Source organism: Aspergillus japonicus (genome assembly GCF_003184785.1).
Source record: "Aspergillus japonicus CBS 114.51 unplaced genomic scaffold BO86scaffold_12, whole genome shotgun sequence".
Lineage (NCBI taxonomy): Eukaryota > Fungi > Ascomycota > Eurotiomycetes > Eurotiales > Aspergillaceae > Aspergillus > Aspergillus japonicus.
In genome coordinates this window covers 320,504-341,162 of record NW_020291649.1, presented here as the reverse complement: position 1 = coordinate 341,162, position 20,659 = coordinate 320,504, and the positions used below count along the sequence as shown (strand labels likewise).

The 20,659-nt window shown below is 52.9% G+C and overlaps 5 protein-coding genes across 5 annotated transcripts; 2 read left to right on the top strand and 3 right to left on the bottom strand.

Moving 5' to 3' along the window:
* Positions 1 to 281: 281 nt before the first annotated feature.
* BO86DRAFT_377641 (MDR family MFS transporter) lies at positions 282 to 2,378 on the top strand (the record flags this gene model as incomplete). Its single annotated transcript, XM_025670591.1, has 5 exons — positions 282 to 521; positions 600 to 629; positions 695 to 1,005; positions 1,083 to 1,204; positions 1,264 to 2,378. 5 exons carry the CDS (start codon positions 282 to 284, stop codon positions 2,376 to 2,378), a joined length of 1,818 nt encoding a protein of 605 aa, XP_025529664.1.
* A 977-nt stretch (positions 2,379 to 3,355) lies between these two features.
* Positions 3,356 to 5,781, bottom strand: rlmA (SRF-type transcription factor RlmA). Its single transcript, XM_025669101.1, has 3 exons — positions 5,533 to 5,781; positions 5,282 to 5,438; positions 3,356 to 5,218 (listed from the first exon to the last, which is right to left on the bottom strand). Exons 1-3 carry the CDS (start codon positions 5,586 to 5,588, stop codon positions 3,542 to 3,544), a joined length of 1,890 nt encoding a protein of 629 aa, XP_025529663.1. The 5' UTR covers positions 5,589 to 5,781; the 3' UTR covers positions 3,356 to 3,541.
* Positions 5,782 to 8,353: 2,572 nt separating this feature from the next.
* On the top strand, positions 8,354 to 12,014 carry BO86DRAFT_34094 (morphogenesis protein). Its single transcript, XM_025669065.1, has 6 exons — positions 8,354 to 8,731; positions 8,842 to 8,999; positions 9,071 to 9,164; positions 9,219 to 9,447; positions 9,504 to 11,788; positions 11,852 to 12,014. The coding sequence occupies exons 1-6, from the start codon at positions 8,542 to 8,544 to the stop codon at positions 11,929 to 11,931; spliced, it is 3,036 nt and encodes a 1,011-aa protein (XP_025529662.1). The 5' UTR covers positions 8,354 to 8,541; the 3' UTR covers positions 11,932 to 12,014.
* A 1,140-nt stretch (positions 12,015 to 13,154) lies between these two features.
* BO86DRAFT_34005 (putative sucrose transporter) lies at positions 13,155 to 15,610 on the bottom strand. The gene is made up of 8 exons (XM_025669033.1): positions 15,305 to 15,610; positions 15,170 to 15,195; positions 14,853 to 15,097; positions 14,728 to 14,794; positions 14,604 to 14,675; positions 14,364 to 14,553; positions 14,190 to 14,305; positions 13,155 to 14,134 (listed from the first exon to the last, which is right to left on the bottom strand). The coding sequence occupies exons 1-8, from the start codon at positions 15,400 to 15,402 to the stop codon at positions 13,248 to 13,250; spliced, it is 1,701 nt and encodes a 566-aa protein (XP_025529661.1). The 5' UTR covers positions 15,403 to 15,610; the 3' UTR covers positions 13,155 to 13,247.
* Positions 15,611 to 16,943: 1,333 nt separating this feature from the next.
* On the bottom strand, positions 16,944 to 19,511 carry BO86DRAFT_34018 (glucose-6-phosphate dehydrogenase). The gene is made up of 8 exons (XM_025669038.1): positions 18,928 to 19,511; positions 18,825 to 18,845; positions 18,414 to 18,758; positions 18,150 to 18,347; positions 17,930 to 18,091; positions 17,672 to 17,879; positions 17,239 to 17,610; positions 16,944 to 17,181 (listed from the first exon to the last, which is right to left on the bottom strand). Exons 1-8 carry the CDS (start codon positions 19,015 to 19,017, stop codon positions 17,072 to 17,074), a joined length of 1,506 nt encoding a protein of 501 aa, XP_025529660.1. The 5' UTR covers positions 19,018 to 19,511; the 3' UTR covers positions 16,944 to 17,071.
* Between the last annotated feature and the right edge of the window lie 1,148 nt (positions 19,512 to 20,659).

The following is a 20,659-nucleotide window of genomic DNA, read 5'->3' as shown; positions in this document are numbered from 1 at the left end:
CCCGCCACCGTCAACACTAAAGGGAAACAACCCGGTTTGCTCTGCGGTCTCTGCTCTGTCCTTCCAACTCAAGAAGAGAAGAGAGCGGCCAAAAAAAACCTCGGTCCTTTCCCCCTCTTTTCCTTTTCTCTCTCTCTCTCTCTCTCTCTATCTCTCTTTGTCTCAAATCTCCGTTCCCTTTCGTCGAATTTGGGATATTATACACCCAAGTTATGCCGGGTCATCAACACCCTCACGTTGAGGAGACCTCAGTGGACAAGGGTCCGATAATTGCGGAGAGCATGTCACCCTCCGAGGCAAGCTCCTCTTCCTACCGAGCTGGGTCGGAGAAGCTTGACGCTGTCAGGCCCGCCTCACGAGCCTCGCATGAACAAATCCCCGTCGAAACTGAGAAAGGCCATGATGGAACGCTAGACGATGAGGCTGCTGTGGCTGCTGCTAGCGCCCCGCTGGATCGCGTGCCCTCTCAGGCACAGAAACTGGGGAAGAAGAAGATCTTGGTCGTGATGACGGCGCTCTGTGTATGTTTTCCTTTCTCTCTCACTCCACATTTATACTCCGCCTCGGACATTGTGACAGCACGCTAATGTTACATATAGTTGGCTCTGTTCTTGGCAGCTTTGGACATGGTAAGGTCTTCTGGGTCCCCTGGATCTGATCGCCAGTCTACTGACTCTCTGGTGCTTCAACATAGACCATCGTCTCGACGGCACTTCCGACGATTGCTAACCACTTCCATGCATCGGAGGGCGGGTACTCATGGATTGCGTCCTCTTACATGCTGGCGAACGCCGCCTGTGTCCCCCTCTGGGGCAAGATCAGTGATGTCTGGGGCCGGAAAAAGATCATCCTGATCGCCAATTTCTTGTTCTTGGTGGGCAGTCTCATCTGCGCGTTGGCAGTCAATCTGCCCATGATCATCGCCGGCAGAGCGATTCAGGGCGTTGGCGGCGGTGGTATCATCGTTCTAGCTAACATTTGCGTGACCGATCTGTTCAGTGTTCGGTCAGTATAACCTCGCCTGGAGCTTTCAGCGAACCCCCAGAGGGCTTGACCCGGCTCAGTTGACTGACTTGTCGCAGGGAGCGTCCGATGTACTACGGCATTTTCGGCTCCACCTGGGCCATTGCAGGTGCCCTGGGTCCTATCATTGGCGGTGCTTTCACCACTAGTGTTAGCTGGCGGTGGTGCTTCTACATCAATTGTAGGTCTATTCAATGCGAATTGAACTGCCCCATCCCCACACTAACGCCCGCTATCCAGTACCTATCGGGGGCTTCTCGCTCGTCATTCTCATCTTCTTCCTCAAGATTGAGGCCAGCAAAGTGCCCCTTCTTGCAGGACTCCGCTCAATCGACTGGTCGGGCACCTTCCTCATGATCGGCGGCACGCTCATGTTCCTCTTCGGCCTTGAATATGGCGGCGTCAGCTACCCCTGGGCGTCCGCCACGGTGATCTGCCTGATAATCTTCGGAATCGTGACTTGGGTCGTCGCCTTCATCAATGAGTGGAAGATCGCACGCTACCCAGTGATCCCTCTTCGACTGTTCAACAACTTCCACAACGTGCTCATGCTCCTGATCAACTTCTGCCACAGCTTCGTCTTCATCTCCGGCTCCTACTACCTCCCGCTCTACTTCCAGACGGTGCTTCTGGCGTCCCCGATTCTCAGCGGTGTCTACGTCCTCCCCACCGTGCTCAGCCTCTCCATCTTCTCCGCGGCCACGGGCGTCGTCATCAAGAAGACCGGCCGCTACCGCGAGCTCATCACCGGCGGTCTTCTCCTCATGACGATCGGCTACGGCCTCTTCATCGACCTCAAGGCCTACGCCAGCTGGCCCCGCATCATCATCTACCAGATCATCGGCGGCATCGGCACAGGCCCGCTCTTCCAGTCCCCGCTCGTTGCCCTGCAGGCCAACATCCACCCCAGCGACATGGCCGCCGGCACGGCCACCTTCGGCTTCATGCGCCAGGTCTCCGCCGCCATCTCCATCGTCCTCGGCACCGTCATCTACCAGAATGTCTTCGCCAGCCGCATGCCCCAGATCGCCGCCGCCGTCGGAGCCGACAACGCCCACGCCATCGCCTCCTCCTTCAGTGGCTCCCAGGGCGATCTCCTGCGCTCCCTCCCCAAGGCCCAGCGCCAGGTCGTCCTCGACGCCTACACCACCGCCTTCAGCCGCATGTGGATCTTTTACTGTGCCATCGCCGCCCTCGGCCTAGCCCTCAGCCTGCTCGTCCGCCCCGTCACCTTGAGCAAGGCCCACACCATCGCGAAGACCGGCCTGGAGGAGCAGGAGAAAGCCCGCAAGGCCGTCTTGGAGGCCCAGCAGAAGCAACAACACGGCGAACCCCAGCCCAAGGAGGAGGTATAGTGTACCTACCCCACGCCACGCCACGCCACCCCTTTCCTTAGCCTCCATTGCTCTCAAATCCCAGCAAATGGAGCAAGAGGAAAAGGGTAATAATCTCAACTCCGGAGAAAGTCGGAGCATATATTCTTCTACTTCATAATGTCTACATATTTTTCATTGCCTGCTCTCCCTTCTTTCCCACGACCGAATCTCAGGGTTAAGTGGCATACATACTTCAAATGCCCAGGGGAAGGGGAGTTGGGGTTTCTCTCCTCATTGCATTGCGTTGCATTGCGATCCATTCAAGAAAAAAGCGGCAGCATACGCAGCACTTACTCTGCTCTCTGTGCGGAATGCTTCTCACCATCTACAAGCCACATATACTTGTGATACAGTACCACTGAATCTGATATGACCAGTCATGATTGAAATGGAATGGATGAATGGATGAATGGAGGTGGATTATGCATCAAGCGAAGGTCAAATTATTTCACTTTCCTAATCGAACATATCCAAATCCAGCTAGACCCCTCCTCCTTTTATATACATTCTTTGACACAAATAAAAAAAAAGTAAATAAGAGAAAAATCGAAAATGAAAAATACTTGGGAAACAAGAAAAGAAAGAGATCACCGATCACCATCACCATCACCATCACTATCGCCCTCAGGTGCCATCCCCCTAAATCCAAGATAACAACACAAAGAAGAATTAGAGTTAAGACGGCAAGAAAAAAGGAAGGAAGCGGCAATGCGGGGGAGTTCTTAAAACTTTCCGCCCTCGGTTTCCAGAGACGAACAGCTGGAGAATAAAAGGGTGAGAGTAGCAAAGCGTGTTGGAGATCTGAGGGTCTCAATAGCAAAGCGAAGCAATACCCACACAGTCTATAGCCCAGCTAGACCAAACCAAAAGGGAAAGTGAGAAAGATGACGGATACTATAGGAAAAGGGGTATAAAGTTGTTTCCGCAAAAGACAACCCTAAAACAAAGGAGAGTGACACACAAACACACACACTAACTTCGACAAACCGATTGCCAAAAAGTTCCTCCCCTGACAAGTAAATATCACTAACGCCATGTAAATGCCATTATTCAAAACATGGGATAAGAAGAGACAACAGGGCCAATGAGATGGGGGGAGACCGTCAACTTTGTGATGCGCAACAACTCGCAAGTTCCAGCAGTTACGTCTTCGGCTTTTTCGTCACCCCGTCAGCACTCGGCCCGCTGTCGGGGCTTTTGCGCTTTTTATCTTGATCGTTGTCTTCACGTCCGAAGCCAGGTCCGGTCTGAACGGCCGGGGTCGGGAACGTCAAAGGGCTTGGGAGCATGTTGCTGTCCGGACCACCCGAGCGACCGAACCCCCATTCGGGGAAAAAGCTGGACGGTGATGGGAGCAGTGCATCTGAAACAAATCGACTGGGAAGAGCAGAGATTGGCGTGTCAATATTGCTGTTATTGTTGTAGGCGGCATTGTTCTGCGCGGCCGGGCCGGGAGGCGGTGCTGGTCGGGCAAACGGGTTCGGTGGTCCCTGGGCCCCCGCGCTAAGGATCGCGCCAGCGGATGGTGACGGCGGAGGAAGGACCACGCCCGAATGACTAGTATCTGCATTGGCTTTGGCCGGCGTCAATGTCTTGTTACCCGCCGAGTCGCGTGAGGACGATTCGCCTGTCGCACTGCCTCTATCTGAGTTCTCGCTTGGGATCTGCACCTTCAGTTGCGGGCGCTTAGGGGGTAATTGGCCGTTGTTGGTTCGTGCCGGTGGCTTTAGATCCGCTACAGGCTGGGGGCGTGGGGCTTCCGTCGCCGCTCGGGGCGGTGGTGGCGCCTTCCCTGCCTTCCCTGCCTTCCCTGCAAGTGGCTTGGGTGGCTTTACATCAGTGGGATTTCCCAGCGGAGCTTCCGCCTTGAGGTGGACATTTTCTCCCGGCTCACATGTGGGCGGGCCTACACCAAAGTGACGCGCTAAGACTGAGCCGCGGTCGTCGATAGGGGTGAAGATACTGCGCGACTTAGACGATAGAGATCTTTGATGGGGAGGCGAAGGGCTTCCTTCTGCCTTCATAGGGCCCGGCATCTGCTCGGCAGCGGTCGCTTCGGGAAGTGATACCGTCCGTGGCGGTTGCGGTTGTGCCTGCGGCTCGTGCTGTGCAAATGTCGGGGGCATGGAAGCTCGGCCTTGTTCTGTGAGGAATGCTTGGGCGACCTGTGGTACGGGTGGGTGATGCGGCGCCTGCGATATAGCCATAGGTGGTGGTTGCGGTGTTATGGCACGTGGATGTGGATGTGGTGCGAGATGCTGCGGCATCGGTTGAGGCGCCATCGAGTGCGGGGGCATTGCTTGCGGTGGCATCGGCGGATGCTGATGCTGATGCTGGGGTGGCCCGGGCTGATGATGCTGCCCCGGTGGGCCATAATGCGCAAACTGACCGGGACGAGGAGGTTGAGCCATCGGATGGGCAACTGCTGGATTATAGACGGATGGGTTAAGCATATACGTGAAACCGTTCTGCGGTGGCGGCGGAGGCGGTGGAGGTGTGGCATGATGTTGTTGAGGTCCGATGTTAGAGCTGACGCGACGCAGATGATTCCTTGACGACGGTCTCGAGACACCTTGTGGTTGAGGGGTACCATGACGAGGATCGAAGGGCAACCCGTTGGGGATGGGTGGAGAAGCTGACGGGGCGTGATTGACATGTTGGAAGCCAGGATGCCCAGGAATATGGGCGGGAATCATGGGAGGGTTCGGAGGCGTGGGATGAATGTCTTCGGGGGCGGGTGTCGTCTCATCTTCGTCGTCATCATCGTCGCGTTTGCCGTTAAAGTCTTCCGGGCCTTTGTGTTCATGGGGAGGTCCAAACTGCAAGAAATGGGTCGCGTCAGCGGTAGGAACGAGTAGTCAGAATCTGAGGGTCCACCACACATATTGATATCGAGCGAGCGTCTCTCGCATGTCACAAGACGAGAATTCATATAGCTTTTTGTTATGACCAAAGATGATGACAGCGACATCGACCGAACATAGGACCGCAAGCTCATGTGCTTTCTTGAAGAGACCGCCCTTTCGCTTAAGAAAGGTCCTGGAAGCCGACAGAGATGCCAGTCAGTTAGTCTAGCAATAGTGGTGGTACCGTCACCACAAGCACATCAAGAAGGTGCACGGGAAGAACCTACACTGAGCGATTGCGGTCATCCTTGATCGCCTTGATCTCGATCTTTCTCCGACCCATGAGGGATGTGAGCGCGTTTATGCGGCACTGACGACAAGGTCAATCACAAATATGCCAAGTGGAGCAATAGTTCGTCCGAATCAAATAGCGGCGCGAACTGAAACTCAGGGAAGCGCCGCCCGATGAAGGTATTTCCAGAACGCGAAGAGATAAGAAAAAAAAATAATAGGAAAAAGAGAAAGATAGGAAAGAGAGCGACGACCGAAGAGCCAGGTCGCGGTCAGGTTGAAAATTATTATTAATTTGTTACCGATTATCCCGAGAGGAAGGAAATAGAGAAGCCTCGAAATCACTTCTACAAAGAGGAGGAGGAACGAATGACGAAGATCAGGGAAGGTAGAAAAGGTAAATGGAACGGTAAGTGTGGTGAGATTGGGAATGAGCGCGCTATTTTTGGGAGAGAGGGGACTGAGGATTGGGGGGGGGGGGGGGGAGATGCAGTAAGAAGAGAGTTAAGTTTGGGAATTGGGGGAAGTAGTGGAGGGGGGGGGTTAATGTGGATATCGAGGTGAATGAGACAAGCCAGTGTGACGGTAAAGACAAAGGGGGGGCGGCGCGCAAAGGAAAGTGGGAGTGGGAGTGGGAGTGGGAGGGAGTGGCTTTGTGTGGCTCAAAACGAGAGTGAGAGTGAGAGAAAGAGTAAAAGAGAAAACAGGCCAGACAAGCAGCAGCAGCCAGACAAGCCAGGCAGTCAGGCAGCCGATGCAAGGATGGCCTCAGGTATAACCAACCTTCGCAAAAAAAGAGTGCGGCTCCAGGCAAGTCGACAGCAAGTGGAGTTAAGAGGAAGAGAGAAAGTGAGAGAAGAAGTGGGTGACAATTAAAACAATAGAAGTGGTGATGACAATGATGATGAAGCTGAAGCTGAAAGTTGATGATGATGGGATGGGATGGGATGGGATGGGATGGGATGAATGGATGGGGTGGAAGGTGAATGGAAGGAACACGCGGGTGATGCAGAAGATTATTCTAAAGATAGTCTTAGGCGGTTTACCCGCTCGCCAACGGCGGCTCTCAACTGCCGCCGCCCACTCTCCCAGCTAGTTATTTATAGACCCCCCAGGCAGGACCATCCTTCCAGACTTCTAGATTGACAGATAACTAGACTAACCGAGACAACTAGACCAGACCCTTAACTAACTGGCTCTCACTGACACGACGATCAGTCAGCTGAGGTTCATATAAGATGCCGTCCGAGCTCATCATTATCCCCCGCCTCCATTCCTTCCTTTCGACTGTCGACTGTCACTGTCACTGTCATTGCTACGTACTACGTACAGTACACTTAATGCCTGAGTCATGTCACCAGCTTGCTCGGTGGTAGACTCGCACCGAAAAAGGTTAAGGGTTCAACAGGTTTCACAGGCCACCCCGGAGTTTCTCACTCAAGGCCACAAAGTCTTGACACTACTACTACCTTAAAGCATCATCCCACTTGGGGAACAATTGGTTTCACCTGGGGGCGACTGGTGAACAACCCCCGAGGGGTCCAGAAGCCAGGAGGGGGCCTGACCGCCTGCCTGCTTGTCTGGGTCAGCCTCAAAGCTTTTAGGTTACGGACAACTGGCCAGCGAGTTTGAGTACTTTGGTAGAGAAGGAATGGATCATGGATAGACCGGTGACTCTCCCGTCGCCGGACCTTATCATCTGCATCCCATTCGGGTTTAGGTCCAGGTTATTCGGTTTTCGCGCCTGGACCAGTCACAGAACCCGTCTTAGGCTTGGGGATTATTAGGATGATTATTGAACAACAATCCATCAGGCATTGAACCTAGAATTGTTGTCCAATTCTATTGATTCCCCCCCCTCCCCCCCACGGATAACGGCTGATGTCGATTATTTGATGTTGTACTACCGTCTGGTGTCGATTGGAAGAGTCACTACTGACAGAGATTGTGTTGCAGTTGGGATCCGGGTATGAGGAGAAATTAATGTGTCAATTATATATACCGGGCAATCGACGTGCTTCATCCACTCGTGCATCACTAAAACTGTAGGTAGAAGCATGTCGCTGCAGATCCACTTTCGGAGACGGTGAGTCGGTAAGTTCAAGTTAAACTGCTAATGCAAAAGGAATTGGCCACTGCATGAGTGCATGAGCCTCGAGATTCTTCATCGATTCAGAACCATGGATGGCGGGCGTATCAACTGACTTAGTTATTTTCCAACCCCTGAAACGGCAACCCCAGTCGATCCTCATTATCACCGGCGGTCCCTTCATCTCCTTCATCTGCCCATTCCTTCCCATTTCTTCTTCTTTTCTTGCATTGCTTCGCGCTGCACTGCGTTTCTCTTCTCTCTTTTCTTTTTCTTCTCCCCTCCTATTCTTCCCACTGACTGGTCACAACTGCAATTCACTCCCTCCCCCCCCACTCCCTCCATCGTGGCTGCAGTCGCCGCTGCGGTGGCTCATTTACGAACCTGATTGCTTCCCGCCCTGCAGGCGATCCTTCCTGGACACCTGGTCGGCCTTCGTTGCTGCTACTGCTGCTGCTGCTGCATCTATCGCCTTCGGCCATTTTTTTTCCCGCCTTCTTTTCGGTCGCTTTGGCTCGATTCATTCGACCAGTCTGTAGACGCTGATAATTGATTGAGCTATCTGATCTGAATCGCTACTTCAGGACGGTGTTTACATCCACTGTCCCTCCCCTTGGGGGTTTTTCGCTTTCCTCTTAATCTACGCGCCTCCATCCTTTTATTATTCCTCCGCTCTATTCAAATCCTACACCGTGTACCTACTAGACATACTGCGTGACGAATTCGCCCGGTTAGTTTCGCAACTTTACTTGTTAATCGGATCTCGCTAGCGACCCCGGTTACACGCCCCTCCTGTGCCTCCGCTGTTGGGCATTGTTATCCGAACCACCTCCCCTCTCACTCCCCGTTTATCTTTCTCCGAGGATCGCGTCGTCCGCCCGCCGAAAATCTGGCGCGCAAAAAGTGTCGGTTCAGAATGCCTTTCTTTACTCGCGTTTTTCGCAGTAAGGATGCCAACACCCCCAAGAAGAACGCCAAAACCTCCGAGGTAGAAGATAAGGGTCCCGCAAAGCCCACATGGACAGACGCGTGGCAGCGAACCGAAGTTGGCCCAGAAGAAGTCCAGGAGCTGTTGCACGGATGCACTCAGGAATTGAAAGCACGAGGTAGGCCTCCATCGTGGCTGATGATCCACCCCCGCTCCCCTTGCCAAATCTAGTCCACCCCTGTGTGCATTCCTCGACTTGCTGATCCCTGCCTCCTTCTTCATTGACAGCTCTTCAAACTCCCTTCCTTCTTCTACCGTTCCGCCCAAGCTCCGACGCCAGCGCCGCACGCACCTTCATCCGTAACTATTTCAACCAGTCCGTGGAGAAAGGCTCCCCGGTGAACGGGGAAGCATTGGCACAAGATCTGCGGCTGTCGGACCCAATCGTGAGTGGCTTCAACCATATCCTGATCACCACCACGACTTGGCTCTTACTCTTCGCTTTCGTTGGATATAGGTCATATGTAGTGTGTTGAAATGGTGCTGGAGCAGACTTCCAGGTGGTGTTGTGACCTGGGAAGCTTATGAATTGTTCAAGGTTGGCGAACAAGGTGCGACTATGAAGGCACTCTAGCTCCGAAATCAGACCAGCTGATCATTCCTAGACTCTCAGTTCGCTCGCGATGCGTTCTCCACTTTCATCCCGATTAGTGTTGATTCAGACGCCCGCGCAAAGATCATCACCGACTTCTTCGACCTGCTTGCTGCCGTTGCAGCACATGGTAAATCGAATGGCCTTGGTGGCCGCAAACTGTCTCGCTATGCTGGATGGTGGGCTTTTGACCACTCAGATACAGGCAGTGGCTTTGAAGCCGCCTATAAGAACTGGGCAAGGTATGTTGCGAAGACATATTTCGAAGGGAGGGCTCCGAAGGCTTACTCTTCCTTAGTGCGGCGGATGCGACAAGCCATCTGTTTTTCGCCTATCTACGCTCCTTGTCGCCGGAACCCCGCGGGATCAACTCCATCTCCTCCCTGCCAATTGCTCTCCAGAGCTTGATCCAGGGAACAGAATATCCACCGGAGACTCCGACTCTTCTTCAGGTTTCAACCACGAAGGTGGTGATGATCGTTGATACTGTCTCCCCTACTCCCTTTGCTCTGTTACGGCGCGCAAAAAACTTCGAATACCGAGACAGCGACCGGCACCTGCAGGAATTTGCTGGCTTCGACGACCCTATTCGCGCGCTCACTGACGAATGCCTCCGTGTACTGAAATCTATCGCCTCAACTAATCAGTCCGCAGCGACAGAGTCGGACACCACCACCCGAGAGGAAGCCTCATGGTCAAGGTTCGAAGATTATGGCTTTGGAGGTGCACTTGAGTCGGATTCCAACAACGATGCAAACGCTTTCAATCTTCCCAGAAATGACTTCGGTAGCCTGAAATCCGCTCCCCAGTCCGGTACTGGAGATCTGGGCCGGCCCACGACCCCTTCCTGGGCGGATTTCATGTCCTCAGGCTTTGGGGACGAGACCGCTCTCAAAGGACCCGGTGGCCCGTTGTTGTTGCCTCCGGACAAGATTCTTCCTCCCTTGTCTACAGTTCGAGTTCAAAGCTCGCAGTCGCACAAACGCAGCTTGAATGATGAACCACTAACGGAGCCGGCTGAACTAGCAAGCATTACGACTCTGGATCTGGATGACTCTTTCTGGTGGGTTTGGATCAGTAGCTTGGCAGGTGAAGAACCGACCAACCGGAAAGCGGTATTCGGACGCTGCGCGTTACTTGAGACCATTATCAAAGATGCCAAGTGGCTGGTGCTGGAAGAACAAGTGAAGGGGGCCGCTCCTGAGCCTGATCCGGGTGCATATATTGCCGAGAAGAAGCGGTTCTTTGGCTTCTCTACTCGGAAGAAGGGTGTTACGCGCCGCAAGTCCTCAGCCAAGAAGGTCAGCTCGATGGAAGAATCCTACAAACGAGCAGATAATCCGGCACCAACAAGTAAGACCAGTATCGCTCCGGATCAGCATGCCCGCATCCAGGCGGCTGCCGCTGCTCTTCAAAAGCGACACCGCGAGGAACAGGAAGCTGCCAACGCCAGAACCAATGTTCCCCAAGATGCGCGATATTCCACCAAGACCAACTCCATCATGACTCTGCAGCCGTCGATCATGAATGAGGCATCTCAGGCTATGAAATGGGCGACCAATTATGACAAGAATACTTACCGCAGCGCCTACCTGAGCAACAGCCGTGCGGGCACAGGCTCTTTGGCAGACGACGTGAAAGAATCGACAGATGACCAGCCCAGCACTCCGACATCGCTAGCCCCGAGCACCGCCCGTCAGGCACCCCCGCCTCTGCCGAAGGATACCCCGGCCAGCTCCCCCAAACCCGCAGTACCCAGAAAAGAGATCCCTGCTAGCGACCCTACTCCCAACGCTAGTCGGAATGGTAGCACCAGTGCTGCGGCTGATCTCTCGACGACAGAATCTCTTCCCAAGCAATCAATGGATTCAGATGAATCCAGGCAGAAGCTCAAGAAGAAGACGGGCAACACCGGGTTCAAGAACATGTTCGGGACGATCAAAAAGAAGAGTGAGCCTGAACCTAAGCCACCAGTGAAGATCGCTCCCGCTGGAGGCTCGGCTGTTGCAGCAGCTCGGGCTGCCCTCGAGGATAGAGCGCGAGCAGCCCAGGAGCATCCTATCCGCCCAGCAACCAACAACACGTTGAAGAAGAAGCCTGTACCGCTGGCGCCAGCTGCAGAGATTACCAAGGCCAATGTAGAGGCCCCGAAATCTGATGTGGGGCCTGTTGCCGATAAGAAGGAACCTGAGCCTACTCCCGATGCTCAACCTTCCGTGGTGACTTCTAAAGCCCCCGAATCGCCGGACAATCAACCTAAGATTCGCCGCCAGGCCGAGTACGACGCGCTCTCTCGTATTGACACGAAAGAGCGAGCCGCTGCCGATCAAGAATTCTCCCAATTCGACCAAGGCCCTCTAGTGGAACAGCCGGCTTTCGTCCCCGAATCGCCTGTTTCCGAAGAATTCACCGATGCTTCGGCGCATGCTCCAGGCGACGAGCCTGTCTCTCCACCCAAGCCGGTCCCATCCTCGTACGACCGTTGGGCTCAGATCCGCCAGAATGCCGCCGAGAGAGCCGCGCAGATGGAGGCTCGCAAGGAGAACGACTACACTAGCGACGACAACACGAGCGAAGAAGAGAGTAAGTCACACTTTTCTGTCAGTTGTAACATTCCCTAAGCAAGTTTTTAACGTCTCCTTGTAGGTTTTGAGACCCGCGCTGCTCGCATCAAGGCCAGAGTAGCCGAGCTGACAGGCAACATGCAAGCCGCCAGCCAGCCCTAGAACCCGCCCACACACGTGATAACGTTTCCGTTATGCTATGCTTCCGGCCCTTAACCTTCTGCTACTGTCTTTCTATCTTGGCTGTCTTTCCCGCACATATACCTCGCCGCGCATTTGATGTGATTTAGTTCTTACCTGTTCATACAAAGAAACACCCTTTTAATGAATGTATTTTTCTGTCTCTTACGCATACATACCCAGAACCATCATCGCCTTCCTGCTTGTATTGATCCTATTGAGTCTGAATGGATGCCAAGGTGTGTCTCTACGCGCCTGTGATATATTTCCACTCGCGTTCAGTTTATTCATTCCCGAGTTTGTATCCCATCGAAGTTCCCGTTTTGTGTGTCGCGAGACCATGTTTGGTAAAGTACTGGTTTGTTCCAGCAATCACATGACTTGCCGGCCACTCTGGTAGTTCGGTGCTCCAGGTTTCTTCCAACACTCATTCTTATACTACTTGTTTTGGGCGGTAGTTGAGCCATACTTTGGTCTTTCACCGGGAGTCTGTACTAGACCTTACTCGGGCAGAGGTTTGAGTACCATTACGGCTTGACGGTTCAACGATTAGTACAGTCCACGAGATCTTTTCTGAAGATGTCAGTAATGGCCCCTTGTGCGTTCAAATCCCGCCTACTTGAGACAGAACCATACTAATTCTTGACTCCACAAGACATGTTGCTCAACCCTACCGACTCTAGAGACCCCCCCCCCTCCCCTGGAGAAAAACAGCAGCAGACCAATGAACATCTTTCTATTCTTCCGTCTCAGTCGCGAAACGAAAAACAAATCAACATGAGACAAACAAGAAAATCTATTACAAGATCTCTAGGGCGTGAAGAAGGTGAAGTGAATCATCCAAGCCTGATGTACGTCCATGCACAGAACGGTATATAGACAGAGCACCAAAACACAGATCATGAAGGAGTTAAACCTCATGTCCACCGGCGGTATATGGTTATCTTGTGCGAGAACAAAAGTCTTTGAACAAGGGGGGGAAGAGAAAGATGGGGCCAGAGTTGAATAAATATCGTATAGATCGTTGCGTATGTATCGATGCATGCCGTTCCGGGGTTGGTTGCAAAATTGCTTTGGATTTGATATGTGGAGAAGCAACAGGGTAAAAAACATTATGCATTAGGGGGTATTGGAAATGAAATCATGGGGTATATGTGTGAGATGTGCCGACCGCGTTGAGAGGTCTTTGTACAGCATTTTGCCCGGGTCAACACTGCATCGATGTGTAAGATCTTTCATGCGGGGGGGGGGGGCGGCGCGCTTTAAAACTTGAGGGCGTCTCAAGAGCCCATACGAGATCATAGCACGTGGCGCATCCGTCGTGTGGCCTCGACGGCGACGAGGGCGCTGATCGCGCCGATGAACAGACAGATCGAGATAGCGTTGGGCCTGCTCTTGTCTAGATTCATCCACTGAGACGATTCCTGCGCGGAGTCGTCGCGCTTGGTGCTGCCCGGTTCGAAGATACTGAACACGATCCAGCTGATGAAGGTGCCCACAAACTGCGGGAGGGTGGTGTATACATTCAACACGCCGAGGTAAATGCCCGCAAGCTCTCCCGTTGAAGGGACACTGGAGCCGCCGTCCTCCACGTCGCTGTCGCTGTCTGAATCGTGGTGGTTGAGTCGGAGGATGTCCATTTCCGTGTCCGTGGCTGTTCGATCGGCGAAGCCGCCCGAAAGAATACTCGAAGAAGTGATCATGGTCACTCGTGACGATGGAGACGGGTTCATGGCCAGTTTGTTGATTTCAACCCCCATGAAGGCGAAAGGAGCCCAGCAGCTGATGGCCCAAGGGATACCGCAGAGGGCAACCAAAAACGTCGCAAACGCGCGCGATCGTGCCAGGGGGGCGAAAACCATGGTGGCGGCAAACATGATGTGCGAGATTAACCACGTTGTCTGCAAATCCGGACGGACGCTGGGGACCTTCTTCAGTAGGGAAGCGATACCAGGAGGTGGTCGTGGTGTGAACCGGGGCCGTTTGTTGTCTGGTGGCTGTACGCAGAACGGTAGAAGTACAGCTCCAAAAAGGGTGATGGATGAGAAGACCACGAGGGATGAACTGCCAACACGACCAACCTCTCCCAGCATATCACTGGGGCGTACTGCATCTTTGGGAACTTCGTAGCGAAAGTATGTCTCACCAACCCAGGTCGTACTGTAGAATAGAAACGGGAACCAGCCTACACATTCCGGTCAGAACAGCACCTTCATGAACAGAGACAAAGTGTATCATACCAATCCAGGCCCAAAACTGGGCCCAGCAAATCGCCTGAATGCGCGGTGGCAGTTCCATTGTTGTTTTCCACAACTGAGAGATCACCTGTAGCGCTCCGGCCTTATCATCAGAGTCCCTAGAAACCGGGTATCAGTAAGTGTAAGAATCTAGAGGCCGTGCCATGCCCTAAGTACCTTGCTGTGATCAGGACTCTCTCCTTCACCGCGTAGGATGTGACGGAAACTGCCGCTATCAGAGACAACGCAGCAAAGACCGTCATTTGCTTGAACTGCGTATCACCAAAAGCAGTCCCAAAGATTTTGACAGTGTCAATTGAGCCGATCACGTAACCTATAAGCTGTCCAATGGCCGTCATCCGGGTTGCTGCTCAGTTTTAGTTTTCAGTCCTACCAGTGCAAGGAGAGGAGGCATACCCCATGCGGACCCAGTCTGTTGAAGCGGGATCGGCAACGTATCGACTATGAGACTGCGACAGCACGCTTGTACTGATTTGAGGTTAAACAAGGAAAGCCCAATGCAGGGTCAGTCAGCACATACCGACATTGATCGCAAAATCCACCGCGTAGATGCTCAGAACAGCAATGGCGATCGTAGCGCTTTTGGCCTGGGGAGATGTTAGACCGTGGCATGCCACCAGAAAGCGGAGGCAAGCTGATAAGTACCTTCTCGGCATCTTTGACGAACATCCTGACAATCTCCGTGGTCCATCCCAGCAGCAGTAGGCACATTGCGACCACCACCGACCCCACGATCATGAATGGTCTGCGCCGGCCCCATTTCGAGCGAGACCGGTCAGCGATCACACCAATAAGCGGCTGGATGATCAACCCGGAAAGCGGACCAGCGATCCAGACCAGCGAAGTCTTGGACTTCGTGAGGCCGAGCTGAAGCAGATACGGCGTGCAATCTAAGTCGCACGAACGAGTCAGAAACGCTTGCGAGGGTTTGCCTTTTCGTAAATAGGAGAAAGTTCACGTACAGGTCATTTCAATGCCCCATGTAAATCTGCTCGCGACAAGAAGCAAGTCAGATCAATTGCTGTATTCCCTCTTCCGAGCGCACGGAAATGGCACGGAGAACGGTTCCTGAGAGGAGGGGAGGGGGAAACACTCACTGTAAACCCAACAGACTGAAAGTCAAGAGCACCATGCGCACCCATTCCCTTCGTCCTCGGATTGAGGGAGATCCCACCCATCTTGCAGCTTGTGGCATCCTGCAAATTCGAATGCGCGCATGCACTTGACGCCCGGTGCTCTACCAATTTGTACCGCTTTCCATGAACCAGCGTTGGTTCGCCCGCTCACTCACTCACTCACTCCGTGCCTGAGATCGGTCCGAGAGCAAGGTCGTCGACAATCCTCCAAACTGTCGCGTGTGGTGAATATATATCCCTCGAGGCTGGAATAATTGATCGAAACAAGCACGGAGGTCTAACTCAAAGAGAAAGAAAAAAAAATGGCAGTGGTTGGAGAAATGAGGTTGGTCGTCGCACGGTTTTTGGTCGGTTTAAAAATAGCCGGAAAGGGTTGGTCCTTCGTAGTAGTATTCCAGGTGCGGAGCTCCGGCAAAAATGTATGAGTAGCAGGTACGGAGTATAGCTGCGGGGAAAGAGGGTCGACGGTAGTCTAATGCGCGTTATGCCGTCAATGGAAATTCAGTTCTGTTCTGTGGTAGTGTACTGGATTCGAGTTTGGCTAAGAAGCATTCGAAAATTGGGAGAGAGAGGAAAGGAGAGAAGAAAAGGGACCAAGATGAGAGAAACACACAAGCGAATGAGAGAGAAAAAAGAGAAGGAGAAAGAAGAAGACGAAGCCCCGGGCTGTTCAGGGCAATGCAAGAAAGACGCGGCAGGACAGGCAAGAAGACGACGCATGCGGGCCCCCGGCCCGTCGTGGTGGGTGGTGGCCCAGTGGGTGGTCTGGTCTTATCGGCTCCCACTCCCAGAGAAAGAGAGACCCACTGCTGCTACTATTCATATATCACCGAGTGAACTGCCAGGCCCAGAGCAGAGCAGAGCAGAGCAGAGCAGAGCAGAGCAAGGCACGCGACCTGGAGGGATTATTTAAATTGCACCCCTGGAGGTCTGGGCACCCCACTGGGCATCCTCCTCCGGGCACTGCTACACAGCTTACGCAGTACAGTACAGTACATCAGTTACTCTCCTTTTCCAGCTTCTCTCCCTACGCGACATCGGCATAATGGCCCTTAGCCCTTCTTGGTTAAGGGCTCAACCATCATGGCGATTGACAGCTGTGTTAGATTATGATCCTCATCCCAAAGTGGGGTTTTCCTTGGCCGTTCCAGGGTCCATCTCTGAGTTCATCTCAGCTCTTGTCGGGCGGAAGAGTGCGGAAGACTGGGAACATTTATTCTGTACTGTACCTAAGATGCACCCTTGCCGTCACTCCCTTGCCCAATTAGGCATTAATGATTCCGTTCGCTTGGCTATCCGGAGCTTGGTATGCAGTCTACCTGCCAGTCGATATGCATCCGCACAGCTTGGGTCTAGAACCTGGATGGGTTGCGGGAATGTTGCCGGGTTTAATTGACTCTCTTGCCTTCCGCCAGCATTCCTACGATTCTGCGACAGCCATCCTGAACCAAGCCATAACCAGACCAGACTCATATGATTCGTAACGTGCTCTGCATTCGTTTCTAAAGAAATAGAAGGGGTTGTAAACAGTAACTCCAGTCATTGCCCGACCGACCGATGAACAGTACCGTTAAGCTTGCATTCCTGTCATATCAACCCACATGTCCGGTCTTGCCGTAGATCTCGCCCCATAGCATTAACATTTTTTTCATAACTTAGTCTGACATTTTACTTCATTCGTTAGGCCCCGTGTCCACCTTTAGGCGGTCCCAATGGCTATGCCATGAATTACAACCGGTTGGGGGTAGAGGTCAAGGGCCACTGGTAGCCAGCGGCATCGCTGAACTTGTAGCCGAAAGAGGCCGTGAAGTCATCCAGGACAGCGGGTCCACGGGATCCTGGATTGACTGTCAGTGATCGCACGGCCAAGTTATCGATTCAAGGGGTACACATACCGTAGGGGTATTCCATGGGGATGATCTCCTTGTTGTCGTCAAGGTAGTGCAGAAGAGGGGTGAAGATTCTCCAGCTAGCATCCAATTCATCGTCACGGACGAAGTTGGAGTGGTCGCCCTTCAGGGCGTCGAGGATCAGGGACTCGTAGGCCTCGGGGATTTTGAGGTCGGAGAAGCGGCGGCGGTAGGTGAGGTCGAGCTCGGTCACCACAGTCTGCATGGACAGACCAGGCAACTTGGAGTTCATCTTGATGTAGACGGACTCGTTGGGCTGGACACGGATAACGAGCTCGTTGCGGGGAATGTCCTTGAAGATTCCAGACGTGACGTCACGGAACTGGATACGGATCTCCGTCTTCTGCTCGTTCAAGGCTGCAGAAAGTTAGTATTTACCTGCTCGAGAATCCGACACATGCTACCAATACGGGCGTACCTTTTCCGGCCTTCAGGATGAAAGGAACACCATCCCATCTCTCGTTCTTGATGTAGGCAACCATGGCGCAGAAGGTGGGGCAACGAGAGTCCTGGGGGACGGTCTCATCCTCCTTGTAGGCGGGCTTGCTGCCGTCCAGCGATTTTCCGTACTGACCGATGATGACGTTCTTGGGCTCAATGGCGTCCATCGCACGGAGAACACGGACCTGAGACGAGATTAGTCATGGAATCCGATGCGAGTGAGAAAGACGCTTACCTTCTCGTCACGGATATCCTCAGCAGAGAAGGAGATAGGGCGCTCCATAGCGAGCAGGGTCAAGACCTGCAGAAGGTGGTTTTGCATGACATCACGGATGATACCGAACTCATCGAAGTAACCGCCACGACCCTCAGTGCCGAAAGGCTCCTTGAAAGTGATCTAACACGCAAAATCTTAGCGACTGACAAAGACCCGCGAAACCCGCTGAACATCATACCTGAACGTTATCAATGTGGTGGCGGTTCCATGTGGCGTTGAAGAATTCGTTTCCGAAGCGCATGATGAGGATGTTCTTGACCATCTCCTTACCCAGGTAGTGGTCGATACGGAAGATCTCCTCCTCCTTCCAGTTGGGGTCGAGGGCCTTCTGGAGGTCGCGCGAGCTCTGCAGGTCCTTACCGAAGGGCTTCTCAACCTATAGCACAACACGAAACATGTGAGTGGTTGTTCGTCGGTCATAGTTGTGGCATGGGTGACTCACGATGATGCGAGCAACGCCGCTCTTGGGGTAGCAGTTGCGCTTCAGCTGGTCGGAGACGGTGGTGAAGACACTGGGGGGAAGTGCCATGTAGAAGATTCTGTTCTGCTCCTTCTGGCCCTTCTCCACCTCCTCGAGGTGCTTGTTGAGGTTAATGAAAGAGTCATCCTTGTCGTACTGGCCGGAGATGTAGCTGCAGAACTGGCAGAAGCTATCCAGTTGCTCTTCGATTTCCTTGGTGGGAGTCTTGATGTATGAGCGCACACGTCTCAGGTATTCTTCGTGATCCATGTTTGTCCGGGCATAGCCGACGATCTTGATGCCCTTGGGCAGGAACTTGTTGCGGTACTACAGGCGCGGTTAGTCTCCGGGACAATTCCGGGGAACAACCTGAAATGGTCATTGTCAACATACGAGGCCGAAGAGCGCAGGGAACTAAGATAATTGTCAGCTTCAACGTCCGTCTTCGATACATCATCTGTATCAGTTTTGCTTTCCCGCACGCGGAGTGACTCACAGTCTTCTTCTTCGCAAGATCTCCGGAAGCACCTAGTACTACAATGACGGTGTCATCTTTGAGTTCGGCGGTGCTGCGTTGGAAATCCATATTAGCTTCTCAAGTCGGCAGGGATTGACTGATAAATGCAAGGATCTGATGTATGTCGATTGGAGAAAATCAAGTGGAACCGGGAAACGGCAGAAAAAGGCAGAAAATGGGCAAATTCAACGGAATCTTTGATCTTGATCACGAATTGGTAGGAAACGCGATCGCGGAACTGAGGAGAGGGGAAAGGTGGAAGCGGGGCGGGTTGGTAGATGAGCGTTTGGCAACCGGCCCGGTGGTAAGAAGAGGTGGTGGTGGTGGTGGTTTTGGTGGTGGGTGAAGTTCACATAGCAGTACTTGGGCGGTGGACAAGGAGGGAACGGAGGAAACGGAGGAGGGGGAAGAGGAAGGAGGGGTGTGATGTCAGCGAGGGAAGGTCGCAGACTCGCAGTAGTACTACTCACCCAGCGCTCTGGCGTTCCTCAGTGCGGGCTATCGTGCTGGCCATTGTTCTTTGGATGGTGAGTTGTTGAGTAGGTATAGAATGGGAGAGTAGGTAGGGTAAATAAATCACAGAGAGAGAGAAAGAGAGAGAGAAGAGGAGGAGGAAATGAGAAGGTAGGAAAACAGAATCAAAGGGTTTAATGGAAATTTCCCAACAATTCCGGCGGAGCAAGTACTTTTTAAGACCGTGAGGACTCGAGTAGCGTAAGATGGCCGGAGGGGGAGCTGCTGCTGTTCTGCTTCTTGCTGGAACAAGCGCAGAAAGGTGGGCGGGCGCAAAGCAATCGAGCCCGGGTGGGGCACTTGTTCTTTCCACTACGTCGATGCTGCGCTGCCGCGGGACCCCGTGAGGGTGAGGGTAAGAAGAAGTGAGACTGTAAGGTAAACTATTCAATTCAGGAATTGATTGATCTGATTGATTATTCTTCTTTTCTCCTCAACTAATTAATCAATCCTCTCCGTCTTACTCTCGGACATGAAAGATCGTCGTGGTTCGGTAAATTCTCTTCTCGTGCGCTTCTCCTTGGAGTAGGGAAATCCGTCCGCTTTATAGTTGATTTATTCCATCTGTTCCAACAGACCTCCCGCTCCGGTCCAGTTCCCACCCTGTGGCAATGACTCTCGAGATTATATCATTGCTTGGTAACAGAAACATACTCTGAAGTTGAGTTGAGGTACAGAGATACAATAAATTCCCGACCGTTCCGCTCAGAAGCCCCATCAGCACTATTATAGCTCTACCACCAGAAGCCAAAAAAAAAAAGAAAAAAAAAAGCCACACTTGCTCTCAATCCATTTGGATGAATCTGGGGAATGATTGACCCTCCACTCAAATTCCATACCTGGAGGCGGATGAAGCTCGAATAGAAAGCACATCTTCGAGTCACATGGGGCACACCCCGCGTTCATCATGATCCAATAGTCCGTTTGGCCCCCTCCAACTTCGATCTGACATGCCTCTTTGTTTCTACTCGTATCCCTTCTGGACGAAGAAGCATGGGGTTACGAGAGCTTCCTCCCGGATCCCGTCGTCGTACATGAAATGTATATCGGCGGGGCGTTGGATGAAGACCGGGTGGAGCTTCCAGCCATGCAGGTCAGCTTCAATACTAGGGGACCTGTCCTGCTAAGATAGGTAACAATGGATCGTATTCAGCCCGGCGCATCCCAACCACAGGACAAGATCATGGCAATCTAACCT

Bases quoted from the DNA above. Each gene is read 5' to 3' on its own strand.
- rlmA (XM_025669101.1), bottom strand. From the start codon at position 5,588: ATGGGTCGGAGAAAGATCGAGATCAAGGCGATCAAGGATGACCGCAAT. The intron at 5,439-5,532 runs GTAGGTTCTTCC...GTCGGCTTCCAG, and splicing joins GATGACCGCAATCGCTCAGT to GACCTTTCTTAAGCGAAAGG. The intron at 5,219-5,281 runs GTGTGGTGGACC...CATTTCTTGCAG, and splicing joins CGCTCGCTCGATATCAATAT to TTTGGACCTCCCCATGAACA.
- BO86DRAFT_34094 (XM_025669065.1), top strand. From the start codon at position 8,542: ATGCCTTTCTTTACTCGCGTTTTTCGCAGTAAGGATGCCAACACCCCC. The intron at 9,000-9,070 runs GTGAGTGGCTTC...CGTTGGATATAG, and splicing joins TGCGGCTGTCGGACCCAATC to GTCATATGTAGTGTGTTGAA. The intron at 9,165-9,218 runs GTGCGACTATGA...GATCATTCCTAG, and splicing joins GTTCAAGGTTGGCGAACAAG to ACTCTCAGTTCGCTCGCGAT.
- BO86DRAFT_34005 (XM_025669033.1), bottom strand. From the start codon at position 15,402: ATGCCACAAGCTGCAAGATGGGTGGGATCTCCCTCAATCCGAGGACGA. The intron at 14,676-14,727 runs GTATGTGCTGAC...ACCTCAAATCAG, and splicing joins GGATTTTGCGATCAATGTCG to TACAAGCGTGCTGTCGCAGT. The intron at 14,554-14,603 runs GTATGCCTCCTC...AAAACTGAGCAG, and splicing joins ACAGACTGGGTCCGCATGGG to CAACCCGGATGACGGCCATT.
- BO86DRAFT_34018 (XM_025669038.1), bottom strand. From the start codon at position 19,017: ATGGATTTCCAACGCAGCACCGCCGAACTCAAAGATGACACCGTCATT. The intron at 17,611-17,671 runs GTACGCCCGTAT...AACTTTCTGCAG, and splicing joins CATCCTGAAGGCCGGAAAAG to CCTTGAACGAGCAGAAGACG. The intron at 17,182-17,238 runs GTATGTGTACCC...CAGTCAATCCAG, and splicing joins CCCCATGGAATACCCCTACG to GATCCCGTGGACCCGCTGTC.